The sequence below is a fragment of the Motacilla alba genome, chromosome 1, assembly GCF_015832195.1.
Source record: "Motacilla alba alba isolate MOTALB_02 chromosome 1, Motacilla_alba_V1.0_pri, whole genome shotgun sequence".
In the NCBI taxonomy this organism is placed as follows: Eukaryota; Metazoa; Chordata; class Aves; order Passeriformes; family Motacillidae; genus Motacilla; species Motacilla alba.
Genome location: NC_052016.1, coordinates 62,118,572 through 62,140,510, shown reverse-complemented (window position 1 = coordinate 62,140,510; position 21,939 = coordinate 62,118,572). Strand labels below are relative to the sequence as shown.

The following is a 21,939-nucleotide window of genomic DNA, read 5'->3' as shown; positions in this document are numbered from 1 at the left end:
ACCCCTGCACCACAAGTCTTTGAGCTTTGTGAGGGGTTGGGACAGGCTGCAACTTGACCCTCTCTCAAGCACCCTGCTCCTTTCCAAACAAAATGCTGTTGTGGCGGCTGAAGAACACCCAGGAATGTACCACTTAAGATTAACATCAAGTGCATTCACTGGGCTTGCCCACTGGAGAGCCTGGCATGCTTGTGGTTTATCAGAGAGCAATAATAACAATAATAATAACAACAATAATCTGGAATTTTAGCAAGATTCCTCACTGATTATGTTCCATTTCATTGCTGGAGCAGCAGCAGACTTTGCCACACCACCATAATACTGGTGGAGCAGAAGCAGAGGCAGTAGCACCTTTTTGGGCATCTATAGCCAGATTTCTTGATGCTGCTGCTGAACTTAAATCTGACTTTCCTCTTTTCCTTCTACCCCGTTCGGTTTCCGCCAAGAGCCTTTCTTGAAGGGTGATTAAACCGTTATTGCTACACATTTTTGTCATTAACATCCAAAGAGGAGCAGGGAATTCAATCCCAGCTGGTTTTGTGCACAGTAGTTTATAGGTGTGAATTAGCATCCTCTAAGTTGAATTTCCTCTCGTGTGTCCTTTGTTCCCATCTGACTGTGAGTCCATCGTCTCCTGCAGACTGCTACATTAGCTCATTTAATTTACACAGGTTTTAAAAACGGTTTTCACAAGGGTCATCTAAAAATGTGGTTGTGAAGGTCATGCTGTTCCAAAACATCCTATTTTCCAGGATTCCTCCCACCAAAGCTTGGTGAGTAAAATGCCACTACCACACTGTGGGACACTTACAAAGGGGTTACAATTATTAAAAAAAATCACTAGAATATTCTAGGGAAAAAAAGCAGGAATGCCTTTTGCAAATGCAAAGAGTGTTTCTAGTAGCTAATTTTGCAGGACTTACAACCTACCTGAAAGCAGCAGGATTGCTACTTGTTTCCTGCAATTAAAAAAAATACCAACAAAAAGAGGGTTCTTTTCTTCATTAATATCATTAAGGGCATTAGAAAATATTTAAACAGTGACCTATCCAAATGGCATAAAGTACCCATATGCAATAACATTTATGACTGTTAAATATTATTTAGAATAATGCCTTTATTATGGATAGGGCATGTTGCTGTGGCCCCACAGGGAGACGTCACAGAGGAAGATGTGCCTGGGAGGAGCACTGCCTGGAGAACAGATGAACCTTGGGCCTTATGCTATTTGGCTGCTTCAACCTCATGTAGTAGCAAAGTGTTGGAGAAGAAGCAAGTCCCTGCTTACAGCATGCCCTTGTGAAGCTGGCATGAAGAATCATACTTCCAGACATACTTCCATACTTTGCACTGCAGGCAAAAGGCTTGGTGTCATTGTACAGGTGACTGCTTGGTCCTGAAAATCATACCAACATCAGCTCCTTTCTTGCTACAGGACTGAAGATGGTCCAATCATCACATATCCTGCACAGCCCCAGTGTTCAGATTGTACTTAAAAAACTATATACTCAGTTTTGGTTCCAAGTTTTAACAAGCTTTTAGCTACAACTAATAATAGACTCATAGAATCACAGATTATGGAGTTGGAAGGCACCCACAAGGATCACCAGGCCCTGCACAGAACATTTGAAGAGTCACACTAGGTGCCTGAGAGCATTGTCCAAATGCTTCTTGAACTCTGTCAGGCTGTTGCTGTGAACACTTCCCTGGAGAGCCTGTTCCAGTGCCCAACCCTCTGAGTGAAGAACCTTTCTCTAATCTCCAGCCTAAACCTCCCGTGACACAGCTTCAGGCCATTGCCTTGGGTCCTGTCACTGGTCATGAGAGTGAAGAGATCAGTGCCTGCTCCTCTTCTTCCCCTCATGAGGAAGCTGCAGAGTGCAATGAGCTCTCCCCTCAGTCTCCAAGCTAAACAGACGAAGTGACCTCAGCCACTCCTCATATAGCTTCCTCTCAAGGACCTCCACTACATTCATAGCCCTCTTTTGGAGGGCTTTTAGCTTCATGTCTGTCTTATACTGTGGCACACAAAACTGCCCCCAGCATTCGAGGTGAGCCTGCCCCAGTACAGAACAGAGTGGGACAATCCCCTCCCTTTCCCGGTTGGCCATGCTGTGTCCAATGCAACCCAGGGCAGGGTTGGCCCTCCTGGCTGCCAGGGCGCTGCTGACTCATGTTCCAATTGCCATTGACCAGGACCCCAAGGTCCCTTTCCTCAGTGCTGCTCTCCAACCTCTCATCCCCCAGTCTGTCCATACATCCAGGGTTGCCCCATCCCAGGTGCAGAATCTGGCATGATTGGTGACTGCCCAGACGTCAGATTTGTCAAGGTCTCTCTGCTGGGCCTCTCAATCCTCAAGGGAGTCAACAGCTCCTCCCAATTTAGTGATGTCAGCAAACTTAGCTTCCCTTCCAGTCCTGTGTCAGAGTAATTAATGAAGATGATGAAGAGCACAGGGTCAAGGATGGAGTCCTGTGGAACCCCACTAGTGACTCTGATGTCACCCCATTCACTATAACCCAGTGCACCTGACCCATGAGCCAGCTGCTCACCCATTGCAGGGTACATTTATCTAGCAATGTATGCCAGGTATTTTATCCAGAAGGACATTGTGAGACAGTATCGAAAGCTTTGCTGAAGTCCAAGATTACATCTACTGGCTTTTCGAGATAACTGGGTGGTCACCCTGTTGTAGAAGGACGTTAGGTTTGATAAGCAGGACATCCCCCTCATGAAGCCATGCTGGCTATGACCAATGTCTGCATCATCCAGGGGTTTTCCAATACCTCCCAGAGTAATCTTTTCCATGATTTTACTGGGACTGGTCTGGACGTCTTTGGAGATGGCCAAGGCAACTTAGTGAGAGATCAGGATTTGTGCTTATTCCTCAGAGGATAAAGAAAACAGAGCCAGGTGAAAGCAAGCACTGGGCCTTGGAAGGGCATCCAGCTAACTAAGGGAATGTGTTAGACATGTTTCTGGAGCACATGGACACGAAGAAGTGCAGTCTGGCTGCAGGCCAGCACAACTCCATATGAGGACAAGATCATGCAGCCCAAGAGAGGAACTGGGCAGTGATCGCTGAAGCTTAACTTAGTCGAGTTGCAGAATGACTCCAGGCTCTAGGAGGAGTCCAAGCCACTGAGCAATTCACCAGTCAAGCTAACACCAGCAGCTGCAGATCCTTCCACATCAATGCAACACTGGTATAAATCATGTGTGTCGCCAGATTCAGACACAGGAAAATGAGAAAGGAAGAGAAACAAAGGGCAGAAACAGAGATAGCTCTAAAAGGAACTTTCTTATAGACCAATCCTGAAAGCAACAATCAGGCCCTAACAATAAGGCACAGCCACGCAGGTCATTGCTACACAAGGTCACAGTTTACCTTCCCCCACCACCGCCCGCAGTGGGAGGCTCATTGTGGAGCGGTGGATGCAGAGCTGAGTTGACAGCCAAACCTGGGGGATCTGGCTGTTTCCCCAGGATGGATCTGACAGCCCTGGCTCTTAGGATGAAGACAAAGGGTGAAATATTATGATTGCCATTCCACAGAGGAGAACGAATAGCAGCACTGTCAAGGCTATCTGCACGGCAGGGCAGCCTTATCAGCTGTGGAACAGCAGAGTGCTATCCTGAAAAGCACGTCTAGCGAGGACAGAGCTATTTCAGTAAAACTGGGATTTGGTTTTTTTTTAGCAGGGTAATACCCTCCTGAATGCAGTGAGCAGTGATGCAGCTACAAGCAATGTTTTTGACAGTTTAACACTCACTAGCTCAGAAGCTCCTTCCGACTTGCACGGGTGTGTTAGCTGGGAATATCAGCCCTTCCCTCTCCTCACTGACAGAGCTGGCCTGCTTCCTCTGATTGAGACTTTCTGCGTGACCTGGGACAAAATACTTCGGGTAGAGTTTTACCAGAGCTTTGCTGGCATGGGCAACGTGTGCTTTTGTACCAGCTACAGTCATCATCTCCTTCTTTCCCACTCCACTGTGACAGCAGCAGCAGCACCGGCAAACAGAAAATGCAGAGGATTTTGGTTTTGTCCTCACCATTTGGTCCAGCTCTGGCTCCTCTCCCCAGAGCCCAAACTTTCAATGTGCTTATGCTGTTGAGAAGCCTCAAGGCAGCTCTGTTTGCTTTCTTATCCCAACTAGCATGGCTCTGCAAGGCAAACCTCCAGCAATACATGGAGAATAGGAAAAAAGGCCATCTGTCACTACTGCTCACTCTGTCTGAGGAAATAATTCAAGTAGCATCAGCAGAGATCTTTTGCTGCGTGACATGCATCTCCTACAGGGACTTTAGCTGACAGGATTATGTTGACCATCGCTTTTTGAATAGATACAAAGTTTCCCAGAATTTGGGAACTGTCAGCCTGCAACAAATAAATGGCTGTTGTATCACTTCTTTTAACATTAGTGGGAAAATGGGCTTTTAGAGCAAACAGAAAAAAGATTATGAATTGAGAGAGAACTGAAGAAATGGACTACAAGCAACCCAATCCTTTCCTAAAGAAATCTCTGGGAAAGTACAGACTCTTAAGATAATCAGATAGCCTTCCTCCCTTTACTGTAACATCTGAAGGTGTGTTCACACTCCCTACTCAGGGAGCTTAATTTAGGAGTTATAACTACTACATTCAAATTAGTCATGAGTGACTCAGACTGCTCAGACTTGAATCTTCAGACAATGGAGAGATGGAGTTGTGACAGGCATTAGGGTACAAGCAGTCTGAACATGGCCTTGGCTGCCTCACCTTCCTTCAATGTGTTCTGACATCCCTCTGAAGAGGGAAGCACTATTTCCATCCTACACACAGGAAAAGATGACTTTGTCTGGAGCAAGCTACCAACTTGCATGAAAAATGTCTATTCCACCAGCTTATCTCGATTTTGCCAGCATTTACTTTGGCCAAGAGCAGCACTTTTTCCACACAAAATCCTCACCAAACTACTGCAAACATTATTCAGTATAACATTTGTTCACTTATGAAAAGGTCATAAGCCCTCCTGTACTGAGTACAGATATTTTAAGGGAAAAGGAAATTTAGATTTCTTAAGAATGGGGATTTTAACATGTGCTGCTTGCCAACATAATGAGCGCATCCTACAAAAATGACTCAAGTTTTCACGTTTGAAGCTAGGAAGTGTCTTGTCTACAAAACGTGCCAGGGTTTTCCATGGAGTGACTTGGCTTCAATTTTTGCTCTTCCCATATTATGTTCAATTAAATTGCAGGCACAATGCAACCTAAATACATACACACAAAGAAATAAACTCTTTTCTTGGCATGCTCTGGAATGAAGGAATAGTGACCTCAGTTTTATTTACTCACTTCACACTGAATTTCTGGCATTTTAGCAGTTGACTCCCCATGAGAATGTTCTTTCAATCTCATTTAATCCTCAGCCCACATCTCTTGATTGCAGCAAAGGAAATTCCAGTGTCTAAGAAATTATTCCTCTTCCCAGGAAGTGTCAGACATTTGGACTATGTGGAGGGACAAAGAGCTCTTCTGCTGACTCATCTTGGCAGCCAGATCAGGTCAGCTTTCTTAGCTCCAACACAGAGCTAGAAAAGGAGCTAGGAAAAGCTGAAATGTCTGGATGGGGAAACTAAAATAAAGAAAATATTAAAGGGCTCTGCACAAGCCAGGTGAGGTGGGAAATGGTACTTCCAACACTTTGTTCTTACAAATATTCAACAAACAAAAATTCAACATTCAAGCCACCAAGATTTGCCTCAACAGAGAGCTTATACATGAAGCACTCAAGAAAAGCAAAGGTACGAAGCACTGTACACCTGAGAGCTCTCCCTAATCCTTTGCACTTTTGTCTGGAAATCTGTATAATTGAAATGCTGGAGTGTATCCAAAGAAGGGCAACATAGCTGTTGAAGGGTCTGGAGCACAAGTCTTTTGAGCAGTGTCCGAGGGAGCTGGGGATGTTTAGCTGAGAAAAGGAGGCTCAGGGGGGACTTTGTCACTCTCTACAACCACCTGAGAGGAGGGCGGAGCTACGTAGGGGTCGGTCTCTTCTCCTATGTAACAAGTGACAGGAGAAGAGGAAATGTCCTCCAGCTGTACCACAGAAGGTTTAGATTGGCTACTAGGAAAAATTCTTCCCTGAAAAGATTGTCAGGCATTGGAACAGATTGCCTAGGGAAGTGGGGGAGTTCCCATTCCTGCAGGTAGAACATGTAGATGTGGCACACGGGGACAAGGTTTAGTGGTGGACTTGGCAGTCCTGGGTCAATTGTTGGGTTTGAGCATCTTAGAAGTGTCTTCCAACCTAAGTGCTTCTATATTTCTATGAAGTCCAAGATATTTATACTGAAAACTATTCTATTGCAGAACTGGGCAAGGGAAGGAACAGTGAAGAGGAGTGAAGAGGCACTTAAATTTGTTCCAAATCTTCCATAACAGGCTTCCTGAAAGCACCTTAGTGGCTTTGTTTTGGACATATTTATGCAAGCAGTTCTTCACTAAGCAAGAAGTGTTCCATTTCCAGAAGCAACAGTTGTTTTCAACACCTTAGGTTACTTGTGGGGCTGGATCCTTGGGCCCTAAAGCCTGGATTCAGAGAGAAAGGTATGAAACAATGTTTTACTGATTTACTTGTGGACCTTTGTGGAACCTTATTTCAGCCATGAGCTTGATTGGTTGTCAGTATGCAAGGCAACATCGACACAAGCTGATAAGAAAGACAAGTGAGTACACAAAAATAATCTAAGAACTCAGATGAAATAAAGAAATTCCCACTATAGAACATGGTTCCTTCTGTTGATAGCTGTATGAATGGCAGTGCACTCCCAAGAAAGCCTGAGGAAAGGAAAAACAGCTTGAATATTCATGGAAGTCTGTATTCTCATGAACATTTGCACCTGAATACCATGTCCTGCCATCTCTGAATGCTCTTTTTTAGCATGGGATTAGAACTGTGCTGAAGGGCATTTAAGAGACCCAATGCACAGCATGAAGTTTCTCTTTGCAGGGAATTCATGGTACTGGATCCTGATTTATTGTGGAAGAGCACCTTTTCAGGAAATCTTTGACAGGTGTTTCCAGCCTTCTAGTATCTAATTAGGATTTTAATCTTGTTGGAATAGTACTACCTGATTTCACCTACCCCTGAAGCACCACAGGCAGTCCCAGTATTATAAAAATAACTTCCCTGATCTATATGGATCTTGTATTATGTGTCCTGTCACTTCTATTGATTTGTGGATGTGAAAATGAAGTCTTTTTTAGACTTCCTATCTTGCTGCCACAGTATAATGGCAAAAGGACTCAGGAAACATTAGTTTACACAAAGTTTTGTACTCAAAGAGACAGGGTGTCAAAATTGTAACATTCAAAGATTAAGAAAACATTTTGGGTGTAAACAATTAGTGGAAATACCTCAACCATTTCACTGGGAAGTATGATTCATTCTTGTTAAAATAAATTTGCTACTAGTAAATATATTGCTAAATCTTGTCTGAAATTTACTTTTTACTGAAATGCAACTTTTAGAAATGGGTATTGCATCCCATTTCTTTGGGCAAAGCTGGGACTGGGAACAGTTCTGGGAAAACATCTGGATTCATTGCCAGGTGCTAAAATGACAGGCTGAGACACAGGTTAACTCACATTCTATTCCTGTGGCCAATGGAATTAAATCTAGCCTTGCTTCTTTTAAGAACTCTCATCACAAAACTTATTTTCAGGTGAAAATTGGTCATTTCATTTTGATGAATAGATTATAATAAAATTTTATTCACCTCTTTTTTTTTTTTTTTTTTTTGGTAGAATTGTCCTGTGTGACCAATTATAAAACAAGAAGTTTTCTGACTTTTACAGAAGAGATACCGTTACATTGTGCAGTATTACAAATGCATCTCATTCTGTTTAAGATGAGAAATGAGCAAATTTAAGCCACAAAAGCAGGCTCTTTCCATGTCTTTGGTGAATGTAGCAGCTATTTTGAGTATTTTATATTTACCAAAACGTTTTCCATTTCAAACACCAGCTTTGATGAAGACAACCTCCTCTCTATTTTAAAGCAAGTCTACATTAAGCTCAAGGTAGCAGCTTCTACTGTTAAATATTCTTAACCATAGCAGTCTTCAGAGAGAGTTGTCTGCTGGATGCAGTTAGATACAGTGATTAGAATTTCTTTACATACTTCCTCCTTTACCCATGAACATAAGAAATATAATTCAAGGTGAAGCATTTGAATGAACATAGAATGGATGAGCTGGGAAGGGATCTTCAGATGTCATCTGGTCCAACCCTCCTGCTCACGCAGGGCCACCTAGACCCAGCTACCCAGAACCACGTCCAGCTGACTTCTGAGTATCTCCAAGGATGATGACTCCACGACCAGTCTGGCCAAGCTATGCCAGTGCTCAGTCATCCTGACAGTAAAAAATGTTTCCTGATGTCCAGAGGGAGCCTCCTGCATATGTTTCTGCCCATTGCCTTTAGTCCTGTCATTGTGATCCAATGCAAAGAGCCGGGCTCTGCATTCCTTTCACCCTCCCTTCATGTGTCTGACATGTACGGATCAAATCCCCCTCAGCCCCCAAGTTCAGCCCCATCACCAGGCTGAACAGTCCAAGCTTTCCCAGCCTTGCCCCACAGGGAAGATGCTTCACCCTTAATCACCTTTGTGGCCCTTCTTCAGTCTCTCTTCAGCGTGTCTCTGTCTCTTTTGTACCAAGGAGTCCAGGACTGGACACAGCAGCCCAAGTGTGGCCCCACCGGGGCTGAGTCAAGGCAAAGGATCACCTCCATTAACCTGCTGGCAATACTTTGGCTAACGCAGCCATGGATACCATTTGTTGGCTCAGTTCACCTTGCTGTCCACCAGGACCTCCAGGTTCCCTTCTGCCAAGCTGTTTCCTAGATGGATAGTCCTCAGCCTGTTCAGATAGATGGGGTTGTTTCTTCCCAACTGCAGGACTTTGCACTTCTCCTTGATGAACTTCCTAAGTTTCCCATCAGCCCATTTCTCCAACTTGTTGTGGTCCCTCTGGATAGCAGCACAATGCTCTGGCGTATCAGCCAATCCTTTCAAGTTTGTGTCAGCTGCAAACTCACTAAAGGTACACTCTGCACCATCATCCAGAATGTTAATGAGGATGTTAGAGAGCACTGGAGCCAGTATTGACCCTGGAGTACAGTGCTGGTTACTGGCCTCCAACTAAACTTTGTGCCCCTGACCTCCCTCTGGGCCTGGCCATTCATCCAGTTTTCAGTCCACCTCGCTGTCTGCTCTTACCACAACCTATTAGGATCTTATGATGTTCCCAACACTAGATCTACAGTTAATTACTGACTTGTCCTATTAGTGTCTTCTCACTCCATTTCCTCTCATCAGCAAGGTATTGTCTACCACCTGGGCCCCCATGCTTATCTAGCTTCTCTTCAACTAAGAGGGCAGTGAACCTGTTTTGCAGCTGTAAACCCATAGGTGTGGCAAGAACATTCCTCTGGGTGCCAGAAGTCACAAGCTTCCACCCATCCTTTTCTCCAGAGGTTTTGCTTACCTTGATAGTGAAAGGCAGACGCTGCTGTCTTCCCTGTTACAGATGGGATCTGAGGCTCTTTAAGCTATTAAGGCTCAGAGAAGATCCTGTCTATCTCCCTTTCATTTTCTCTGGTGTGCCACCTGCTCACTGCCTCCTGAACTCATCCATCTGGCAGCACATCTTCTCCAAGACAGCACACCTCTGGAAGGACAGAGGGCCATTTTTCATGGCCTCAGACAGATGGCACAGGCAATCCCTGCAACCTGGGACTTGGAGAGCTGCATCAGACACCTGAAGCCCAGGCTGTGTGGAAGCTGTATTGGGTTTGCATGGCAAGGTTCTGGTAGCAGGGGGCTACAGGAGTGGCTTCCGTGGGAAGATGCCAGAAGCTTCCCCCATTTCTGACAGATCCAATGCCAGCTGGGTCCAAGATGGACTTACAGCTGGCCAAGATCAAGCCTAGCAGAGACAGTGGCAGAGCCCTGGAATAACAGATTAAAAATGGGGTGGGGGGGGGGGGGGGGGAAACTGCACCATATCAGCCAGAGAGAGGGGTGAGAACATGAGAGAAACAGCCCCACAGACACCAAGGTCAGGGAGGGGCAGGAGTTCCTCCTAGCACCGGAGCAGAGATTGCCCTGCAGTCCCTGGTGCAGCCCATGGTGAGGCAGCTGTGCCCCTGCAGCCCGTGGGGATCCATGGGGGAGCAGAGATCTCCCTGCAGGCTGTGAAGGACCCCACCCAGAGCATGTGGATACCCCAAGGAGGCTGTGACCCAGAACAGGTCCCATGGAGACCCATGCTGGAGCTGTCTGCTCCTGAAGGACTGCACCCAGTGTAAGGGATTCATGCTGGAGCAGTCCATGAAGAACTGCAGACTATGGAAAGGACTCACAGTGGAGAAGTTCTGGAGAACTGCCTTGCAAGGGAAGAAACCATGCTGGAGCAGGTAAAGACTGTGAGGAGTCCTTTCCCTGAGGAAAAAGGAGCGGCAGAGACAACATGTGCAGAACTGACCACAGCTCCCATTCCTTGTCCCTCTGTGCTGCTGGAGGAACAAGGTAGAGCAAATTGGGAAAAAATTTAAGCTCAAAAAGAAGGGAGGGGCGGGGGGAAGGTGTTTTAGGATTTAGGTTTCATTTCTCATTATCCTACTCTGATTTGAGGAGATTTCAAAAGGAAATTATAAAATTGCACCCTAATTTCCCAAGGTTTACACCATAACGCTGACAAGGTTGAAAAGTTCTACCCAATACTGTCACGTGACAGCAAGGCTAAAAGGAAGGAAAACATGGGCCACAGAGTTAAGACAGATGCAGCAAAATCCTAAGGTGAAAGACTTTGAGAAAGCTGTTTGTATTTGAAAATTTCAGAGTAAGGTAATTTCTAAAAATATTTAAATAAAATCATTTATGCAAACACATTAACCCAGGAAAAGCCAAAACCAAAACACAAACATTCAGTATGAAGATTTTTTTTTTTACAATAAAAATTCTTCTAGGAAGTATATTAAATATGACAAGAGGGGAAAAAAATAGCATCTCACAATGTATATTCAAGGGCATCACATTTTAGAACAATGTCTTAGCCGTTTATAAATGATTCATGAAGAAATTAAATATGCTATTCCATAAGAGAATAATCTAATTTACAGTTTAGATGTAAGGCTTCACCATAACATCTCCTACACTTCACCTGGATCTTTGCTTACCCAAGTTGAGTGACCTGTACTTACTCTCTTACCAGAGTAAGAGCATGGTGGTCCTCAAACACACATGTAGTGTTCAGGTTTACTTTTTAAGGTTCAACAAAAGAAGTATTACTAGAAAATATTCTAATTTTTTTCTTTTTGGTCACAATAAAAGCAAATTAAAAGCTAGAAGAAACAGATAAGCTGTAATTGCTGGTCTAAGATTGAGGGAATGGATTAACCTACACCTTGCCAAATAAAAAGTATCTAGCTGCTAGTTATGCCATTGTATTATTAGTCATTGTGCACAAGTGGGACACCACAACTCCAAATCACAGACTACAAACACAGTGCATCCTTTAAAGAAATTACATAATTTCTGTGAGAAAAAGCCTGGGGGAAAAAATCATGAGAACTATCCATCTCCATAGCTATCATATGTGTAAGAACTATTTGCCTTACAGAGCTCCAGTTTATTCAAAATACTGAATGTAATACTGAAAACAGCAACATCCCTAGTTTCCTTATGCATCAAGTACAAATCAGAGAAAAACCCTGCCTCAAAACACTCATTTTCAACCACAAGACAATGCCAGAAAACTCTTATTTGGACAGCAACACATTTACCTGGTCTTGCAGTTAATGTATTTATTCTGCAGACAACAGTCACAAGTACTTACTAAAAATACAGATATGTTTCCTAAAAGTAAAGTGAGGCTTCAAGATGACAAAGCTTTTGTAACAGTGCAGGGTGCAAATTCTCAGTATGAAGACATTCAGAAGATTTGCTGCTCAAAGAGGATCTTTTCAAACCCAGGTGGAGGTGTATGATAAAATTCACTGAACTGACAATCCAGAATGGCACTGTCATCAACTGTAGAGGAGAACCAAAAAGAAGGAATTAGAGAAGGAACACTTACAGTTTGATCCTCTTTTATACCATCTTAATAAACTGTAGATTGTGCTCAAACCACAAGGAATTTCTTCAATACATCCATTACACAGACACAATTAAAATAAATCCTTTCAATGAATTTGGTAAGGCCTTAAGCCAGGAGAGCAAACCATCTCTCTTTTCTGCTGTTTACTCAGTAATGGTTCCTTGGTGAAGTCAATGAGAGTGTCTAATTTCACTAGGAGTGTTAGCAGAGCTTCAGGCTATTGATTCCAAATTTTCTACTCCATTTCTCCAGAAATCTACAGATTAAGGATGCTACCAGATAAACCTTGCAGGGAGGTCACCTCTTCATGTGCCTATTTCTCTGTTCCTAATTCTGCTGGAGTTTCAGCTGTCTACAGAGGCTTTTTGGAGGTTTACAAGGTTTCACATGCCTGCAGCAGTGGTATCAAACCATCAGTTTTAGTATATGATCCAAAGAGAGCTTCTTTGACTGCTTCTTGAAATTGGAAGTTATTGTGGGTTTTTTTTACAGAACTTCTCCCTGGTTTTGACCCCTGCATAATCTACCCGCCTACAACAGTACTTTCAATGCAGAATAAAAAAAAGAAACTGATGAGTATTTTCAGAGCAACGCTTTTGTGTACTTCACTAGCAAACTGAAACACCCACCTAGTCAGAAAAGCAAGGTCTCTTTCAAAGACAACTTCTGAGATGAACCTGGCAGAATATCAACATTAGTTCAAACAAGAAAAGGTTCATCTCCATGTTTTGGAACTTAGCTATCTCAGAGACAAGGCTGGAATTCTTCCCTCTAGGCTTTGTGAAAACTCCTATCAGTGTGTTTGTACAGTTCTCTAGTACTTATGCAGTGTTTATGTCTTGCTTCCATTAAAGTGCCTGAGGTACAGCTGCTGTAGGGAATAACCTTTAAGTCCTTTTTTTTTGTTTTATCTTCTCAAGCTTGACACTGTGTTTGCCTGATCTATCACTTTCCTTTTAAAAAGATGTCTATAGTTCTAGTGTGAAGAGGGTAAATGTTTGAGAAACTCTCTTCTGTACAGCCAAGTCCTTCCACAGGACTAGAATTTCATTAAATTAAAGACACTTGAAGTTTATACCAAGCAAGTAGTGTACAAAAACAACCTGCAGGCTTCAAGTTATAGCTATATGTAGGAGACATGATAATTATGATGAAATTATGCCCACTTGTGGAAGAAGACCAAAAGAGCCTGGCAATGAAAGATCACTGCATTCTCCAGGCATGGAACTTCTTTAGTCAGAGAAAAAAGATTAACAGTAGGCTAACATGCCGCCGAGTAGTTTCTGAAAGCAACCTTCATTCTTCATGCTGTGTAAGACCTCTTCCAAAACACAGGGAAGATGCAGCCCCACAGTAACTCTGCTGCTGCTGAAGATGTTGCACGAGGAGGTGCCACCACAGCATTTTAGCGGCGCCATCACGCGGCTCAAGGACACATCACAACTTGACCATGTAAAACGATTCCGCCCTTAGGGCTTGGAAACAAGTGGTTCACCAGCTACGTTTATAGACTTCAAACACTCTACAACGCATCTGGCGTGTTTTCTTCCTGTTCATAAAATTCCGTATCAATCAAAATGTATCAAGATATAAATGGGAACGTGCCAACAGTTCATTAGGAACCCACCATGAATTAAAAAATACCCCATCATGCAGCTAAGGGTCTTCCTTACAACCAAAATTATTTTGGCTACTACTTAGATGAGGCACAGAAAAAATGAAGATGGAGCTCCTAGAGCAGGTCCAGAGCATGGTGACAAAGATGGTGAAGGGACTGGAGCACCTCTCCTATGAGAAAAGGCTGAGGGAGCTGGGTCTGTTCAGTCTCAATAAGAGATGTCTGAGAAGGGACCTCACCAATATCTATGAGTATCTGAAGGGAGGATGCCAAGAGGGTGGATCCAGGCACTGCTCGGTGGTGCAGAGCAATAGGACAAGCAGAAAAGGGCAGAAACTGCACAGGAAGTTCAAGAAAACACAAACAACAATTCTATTGCTATGGAACACTGGTGGCATTTATGAAGTATGGGAAATTAAAAGGCACAAATATCAAGCTTCACAGATAAATCAGATTAACCCTCAAGTCTGCCATCTGCTTAATTTCTTTTACCTGGCAACTTTTAGACTGAGTGCAGCAACTCCCCAGCTTGCTGGATGAGGACACTCTAAGCAATCAGTAAGCAGTGCTTTTTTTTCCCCTATTAAGCAGCATTAAAAGTGAGGCAAAAATATTCTTTTGTAATTTCCTAGGTTTACATTTTCATGTAATTAATTGTTGTAGTTGCCAAGAATAGATGACGGATGTGAGTAACATTTAAGTGAGAAGAATACACAGCTCACAAAACAGAACTGGAATAAAAATATTTTCCATAATGTGAAACAGTTTGAAAATCTCTGACTTACCATAGACCACTGGATAGACAGTCCCCCTGATTCCTGAAGCTGGGCAATGCATGTTCTTGCCATTTAAATATACATTTAATTCTACATGGTCATATGTAATGCCCTACAAAGTACAGAAAATTAAGAGAAAAAAGCATCAGCAAGTTTTTACACGTAAGACTGCTACTTAGCTTTCTTCGCCATAGGCAGATTTTAACACCATAATGCAAACCACAGCATCCTAGAAAATCTCACTTGACATATTCCTGCCAAGGACTAGAGTTAATAAATGGCCAGCAACATCTGTATTTTCAAATACTCAGGATGATTCCTTAATGCCTGTTCCAACTGGGAAGCAGCACAGTACTGCACAATACACTCCACATCTTACTGAGTTAACAAAACAAATTTCCAAACTTCACCACCTTAAAGAAACACAAGGTGTTCAACAATTTTGAGTATGAGGAGGTTTGCAATCTTCTTGTTTGTATCTTCTCACCAAAATAACTTTGCTAGGAACCAAGTTCATCCTTCCACACCTCCATATGGAAACCTCTCTCAGTTCATTTACTCTGCTGGCAGCAACAGACCACGGTTTCACACACAACGCTGTAAATATGCTGACCACAGGGCAGAAAGCAAACACTAACAAGATAGTAACTTACTTAGCTGTTAGCTAAAGGACTTTCCTCACTGCTTTGGTATGTTTGAGTGTGACAATTTGTGTGCTCATGCAGGACTTAAAAAATTTGTTTTCATGACAGAACAAAATAACTTGGTATTTATGGAGGTGGGGAAGTTAGCAGTAACATATCAGTCATGTTTTTTGTGATTAGCTGAAGCTGTTCACACCACACCAGCTCATCAAAGCCTGAAACAGTCTGCAACCCTTCAAAAAAACAATTTCAGAAGGGGATTAAAAGAACAGTATTGTATCTGAGGGTTAAGGGTGGAGATGTCACCCTTAGCTGTTTGCAGCTTCTAAAGATGGCATTTCTAACCATGGCTATAGAGAGGCAAGTTACCCAGCATGAAAAAATAGGGGTGACAAATGGTCTCAATTTCATTGCATTGCTCTCACGTATTTTTGAAAATACATAAGAAGACATGGAGAAAATGACAGTACTAAAAAACCAACACTTTGAACAAAGTCGCTTAAGGATGCTTTGAGAAACCTGAAATAGTAAGGTACAAAAAATTAAAATTTTCCCTCAATCATTTTTCCAGTGAACATTAACCCCCTCCCCACCCAATATCCCCCACACATCACTAAAGTTTGGCTAAAAATACAATTAATTTATCATCCAGGACCCATCTCTGCCCTGTTCTGTCCTTCTAATCATTAACCAGTTAGCTAAGGGTTCTTGAGCTCAGCTGGGCATGGTGCATAGACATGCAATGCATTCCAGCACATTATTTGTTCAGGCAGGTTCCATCTCAAACAGTTTAGGATCCTCGTGATGGGGATTATCAGTCAGGTAGATACTGCAATAGAGCACCAGAAACTATTTCTCAAACTCTGGTCAAGTCCATCCCTCATTAGGAACCTATCAATACCAAGAACGAAGTCCACCCATATCCAGGCTGCTGATCCATTCAAAGACAACAGGAATCTATATCCCAGCACTTTCCAAACTGGGAGATGCAAACTGAACAATGTGACTTAAACCAGTTAAATTTGACTTAAAACAAAGCTGTAAATAAGAGTCCTGTGGGAACAGGTGAGGAAGTGAGAAAGCCTTAAGAAACTCACCACCACATCGCCCTCCTGAGGAAGGTTGTTTGCTGGTAGCCTATTTTTCTCCTCATTGTTATAGTAGAGAGCTCCATCATTTCTTATCACCAGGCTGTGGACATCTCGACCAAGTGGAATTTGATTCAAGTTTGCTTTCTGGGTTGCAACTCCTATACCCCAAATCCCTAAAATGTGATATTAACACAGTGAGAAATAAACCATGTTATTTTGAAGACTGACTGAAGCAGGACAGCATTAAGAATTTGTTTTTTAACTAATGTCATGATGGAACTAGCAGTAAATATCTCCTGGAAATACCAGAACTATTGTCTGGCAGCTAAGCACCATCCAGCCACTCATTCTCTTCCCCCAGCCCAACCAGGCCCTCGTGGAACGGAGAAAGAGAAAAGGAAGAGTAAAACCAAGAAAACTTGTGGCTAAAGATAAAAGTTGTTTAGTTAGTAAAGCAGAAGTGAAAGAGACAACAAGACAAAGTGATGCAATGGCAATCACTCACCACCTCTCATGGGTAGACTGATGCCCAGCCAACTCCCAAGTAAAAGATGGCTAATTTCCCTAAATCCCCTCTTCTCCCATTTATTCCTGAACAAGACAGGTGGTATGTGGTATGGAATATCTCTTTGGCTATTTTGGGTCATCCACCTGGTTATGTCCCCTCACAAGCTCTTATATAACCCTAATCATAGTCACTGGAGGGGCTGAGTGAGAAACAGAGGAGGTTTTGATGCTGTGCAAGCCCTGCTCAGCAATTGCTAAAGTATTGGTGTGTTATCAGTATTGGTGTGTTATCAGTATTGGTTTGGTCACAAATCCAAAACACACAACCACAGCAGCTGCTATGAAGATAATTAACTCCATCCTGACCAGACCCAGCACAAGTAGCCACAGGAGAATGAAGACAAACAGCATCTATCTTGAAAAATAAGGATCTCTGAGAAAGAGAATTGTAACCACTCAGCTTAACTTTTATCCCCAGAAAAATATTGAAAACAAACTCTGAGACTGTAGGTGGATACAAAAAATAAATCCAACTAGCATAGATCTGTAAACAACAAATTTTCCTTTTTCAGCTGGTTAGACTAAGACTGGTTAGTCTTACGGAAAAAAAAGAAAGTATTAATATTACAGACCTAGATTTAGTAATGCTTTTGAAACTCATGCAACACTGAAATAGTCAAATGATGAAAACATGGTCTAGACAGTTACAGCAGTACGAAGGCACGAGTGGTTAGAAAACTATTCCAGGATTACTCATCAGTAGCACCCTGTCAAATCAAAAAAGATGACTCAAGTGGAGTTTGAGGTTTTGCATTGAATGCACCAGGTCAGATACTGTTCTGTATTACCAATTACTTGCATAACATGACAATGTGTTGATTAAACGTGCTGCCAATCCCAGCCTGACAGGACTGCAAGCTCTTGAGAGGTTTAAAGTGATCCCGACTAACTGGATAGAAATAAAGAAGTTGCATCTGTTTTTACTTAAATATGAAGAAGAGCAGGTAAGTAGGAACAGTAAGTGGCACAAATAAAGTGGTGGCTTGGTAACCAGTTCACAGACCTCTTGCTGAGTGTGAGTGTGCTCTACTGATGTGGAAAACTTCTGGATGTGTGGCACGTATAAAACAGATGAGGTAATCTACTGCTGCTGCAGCTGAAGTAGAACATCCATTTTAAGCACTGTACTTCAAGATAAATTAGGCTGACGAAAGACATTGTAGAAGAAACAACAACACCAATCAAAAGTGTAAAAAGTTTATCTATAAGGAGATAATGGAAAAAACCCCAACAGACTGGGACTTTTTAGCCTAGAGAAGACTAAAATGAGGCAAATATGTAAGAAACTTGTTTTCAAAAGATGAAACTGTAGAATAATTTATTCTAACAGCAAGAATGAAAAGGTAAGAGTGTAATTTGACTTCAGAAAATTTTACAATCATCAGGGTGACCCCATAGATAACCTCCAATTGACTGTGCAGGGATACTTCTGGAAATGTAAGATTTACTTTAAGTCTTCCACAGTTCTCCTGCCTTGGGGCACGGAATAGAGGAAAAAAGGCTCACGGGAACGAGGAGAGTTTATTTCCCATGTTTCTCAAGTGTTAAGAACATGGATAGACTATCTGTCTGAATAATGACCACGTATGATCAACAGCTGCAATGGATTCTTCCCAAAATAAAGGATAACAAAATTTCCAAGTTAAGATGGATATGGGCTTCCATGTAGCTTAAAACCAACCAGCTAGCTGGACTGCAAGGTGTTGTGGGCAGATCTGTGTTCACGCTGCCTACACTCTGACCCACCTGAAGGAAAACAACTCCTACCCAAAAAGTTTCAGCATCAAGCTCCAGCTGGTACATAAGGCCTGCCTCTGGACTAACACTTCCCTTCTTCTTTCCTCCCCACACACACTCAGGGAAAGCACAGCTTCATTTTCAGACTGTCTGCTAGCAGCTTTTAAAAATGCAGGCTGACTTTTCATGCCAGAATACAGGCATGCCTGGAGTGCTCTCTGTAGTAGTGAAGCTGACCGTATTTGTAGGAGCAAATAAAGGAACAAGGTGCTGAAAGGCTCCTCTGGATAAGGCAGTGTCAGAGTAAGTGCTACACACTTGATCTGAAGAGCAAAGGGTAGCACAAGGAGCATCACCCTTGCTTGGGCAAACAGTGCCTGCTAAGTGCAAATGAGGGTAGACAAATAGATACAAATATCACTGGATAAACTGCACTCCTTAAAAAATACTTCATAGCTACAGTGTTTTATGTAGTCATAAGCATTTAATGAGGAAAAATAATTTCTAAAATATGCCACCTGAAAAACATGCCTATAACAGAATACAGAACAATGTGGGGGCTTAGTATTTGCCGTCCTCTAGTAATACACTTACTATTATTTTTAATATTTTAGAATCAAAATTTTAAAAAAAGAAAAAAAAATTCCTTTCACACAGTAACTTATAAATCTCTCTAACGTTCACAACTTCAGGGATGCAATTAGAAAGATGCATGTGCTGAGCCTTTGAGATACTGCCACCAGCAGGCAATGTAACATATCTCCCAAGTTTAAAGTTGTGTATTTTTTGTTGACTAACCTGTAGACTGGATTTTAAACTCGAAATAGCTCTTGTTCTGATGCAAAGGTGCATTGGCTAAGCATCCTCCCGTGCCACATATTCTCCTGCCATTTTTAACAATGACGACATCTGTTCCTGCAAGAAGGAAAAAAAACCCCACAGAACTTCAAAACATTTTTAGAAACCTGAAAGCAGCCCTCAAAAGCCCTAAACATTGCGACCAGGTTTTGTTACTTCTGCCCCAAGTAAAAGCTTCATTAGTCTGTGAGAAATACGATGACGGGCTGTGCTTTGAAGCAAGAGAAGGAAGGTCGTTTACAGGCTAGTTCACCTTTCCACTAGAGTTTATTTATTTAAAATCTATAAGCTGATCTAATTTTCACCTCTCGGGCTTTATGGCACCATGCTGATTACAACCTTTGCTTTAGCCACATCAGAAGCATAACTTACAATTTAGTCAGAAAGGGTTCACTGTGAGACCAAAGCCCTGTACTCTGTTCTCTAACATCGGAGAAAAAGCATTCTGCAACAAGAAGGAAAAGCATATCGGGTAGAAATGATTGGTGGAACTGCAAGGCGTTTAGTTAGTCTCTGAAATAGCCCTTCTATCAGAAATGTGCCTGCCAATATATAGAGAAAAAAATCCTCTGCTAAGTTTTCCTTCTCCATTGGACGACTTCATCTTTAGGCACCGTTGTCATGGCCACGCACACGGGAGGCTGTGGCTAACAATTATGCTGGAGCACTGGACCGTACCTATTCCTCCCCAGCTCTCTCCCCCGCTCTGCTGCGGCTGGCCCAGATCCCCTCTGTCCTGGACAAAGCCCGGGCACGGTTCTGTGGATAGCCCATGCTAAGGGCAATCCTCGAAAGAGCAGCACGGACAGGACTCTGCACGGCGGGCTCCTTCTCCATCTCCACGGTCCTAAGTGGAGGTGGAGTCTCCGTCCCTAGAGAGGTTTAAGGAAAGACTGGACGTAGCACTAAGCGCCCTGGTCTGGCTGACGTGGTGACGCTGGGTCACAGGTTGGACTCGATGGCCTCAGAAATCTTTTCCAGCCTCACAGATTTTGCGGTTCCGTGAACTCAGCGCCTCGGCTCGGAACCACCCGCGCCCACCCTGACCACGACAGCCCCCGTCGAGCAGCCTGCCGCCCTCGGGCACCTCACACACCCATGGCGCCGATCAACTTCAGTTAAACACCAACTGCTCTAAACCACTTTCAAACCAAGCTTCCTTATTTTTTTCCCCCGAAAACTGCCGATTCCTGCTAAAGAAGTAGCCCCAAGGCGACTTTCCCAGCGGTTACCCCCGTGCCGCGCTCCGGGGCCGCGGCCCTGCCCGCCAGGGAGCCGCCCGCCGGCGGCAGCGACCCTGCCCCGCTCACCCATGCGCTGCGTGTCCAGGTGCACGGCGGGCATCTCCTTGAGCGGGATGTGCCCGGCGCCGCCATCCCGGCACCAGGAGAAGCAGCAGAACACGGAGGCGGCCATGGCCGGCCGCACCCCCCGCACCGCGCAGGCGCAACGGCCGCCGCCGCACGGCCCCGCCCCGCCCCGGCCCGGCCCGCCGCGACATGGCGGGCGGGAGCGCTGGGCGCGGGCTAAGGGGAAATTAAATTAAATAAAACAAACAAACAAACAAAAAAATCAACATTAGCGCCCCATCCTTCCTCTGGAAATTAAAATCTAATGGACAACGAGTGCAGCCCCTGCTGCTCTTTTTCCGCAGTTGTCGCCGTGGCGTGAGGCAACCGGCGCAGCCTCCTAAAGGGCGCATTGTACGTATGTACATGCATATAAAGGATAATTCATCTATATGTGCATATATACGTATATTAAAAAAGAGGACACTGATTATAATGGGCTGGTGGTAGGTATGGCATCAACGAGCCTCACAGGTGAAGGACTCCTTCATGAAAATTTACTGCTCAGTTATTCCTGGCGCCGAGTAACAAGAACCCCGCTTATTTTGTTTCCTTTTTCGTTTTTTTATTCCCCTCCACCTTTCTCTTTTTTTCTGTTTGGAAAGCTCAGACGTGGCTCACAGAAATGAAAGGTTCATACAGCCGGGCCTGCAGGTGCACCTGTGAGTGGCTCTTTCTCCTCCTTTTCCAGACCTCTGACCTTCCGTCTCTCAGTCTTAACCCCGAGTGTTTGAAGAAGTTCGCTTTTCTCCTAGAATACTTCTTTATGTGTTCAAAACCTCTCCTAATTTACTCACATTCAACTGCAACGACTGCTACACTGCGCTGTCATTGCATTTATTATTTTGTTTTCCAAAGCACAGTTCGAGGCCAGCTTTGTGTCCCTTTCACAGAGGTAGAATGCCACCTAATAAAAGAGCTGTAACATGACTTGTGGTCTCTGGGTTGCACAAGCATTTCTAGGTCTATTTCTGCATTCGCACAGCACACACAGCATCCAGAGCAGGACCCACATACTGGGCTCCAAGAAACAGAGTAAATATTGATTACATGACTGTAGAAGCCTACCTGTGACCACTTCACATTTTTATTTATCTACAGAAAAATATCAAATAAATGTGTCATGAGCTGCTGATGTAGAATGTTTTGCA

The 21,939-nt window shown here is 43.5% G+C and overlaps 1 protein-coding gene across 1 annotated transcript; it reads right to left on the bottom strand.

Annotated features, from left to right (window-relative positions):
- Positions 1–10,975: 10,975 nt before the first annotated feature.
- SPRYD7 (SPRY domain containing 7) lies at positions 10,976–20,905 on the bottom strand. Its single transcript, XM_038153681.1, has 5 exons — positions 20,750–20,905; positions 19,380–19,496; positions 16,284–16,450; positions 14,552–14,654; positions 10,976–12,081 (listed from the first exon to the last, which is right to left on the bottom strand). The coding sequence occupies exons 1-5, from the start codon at positions 20,853–20,855 to the stop codon at positions 11,984–11,986; spliced, it is 591 nt and encodes a 196-aa protein (XP_038009609.1). The 5' UTR covers positions 20,856–20,905; the 3' UTR covers positions 10,976–11,983.
- Positions 20,906–21,939: the final 1,034 nt, after the last annotated feature.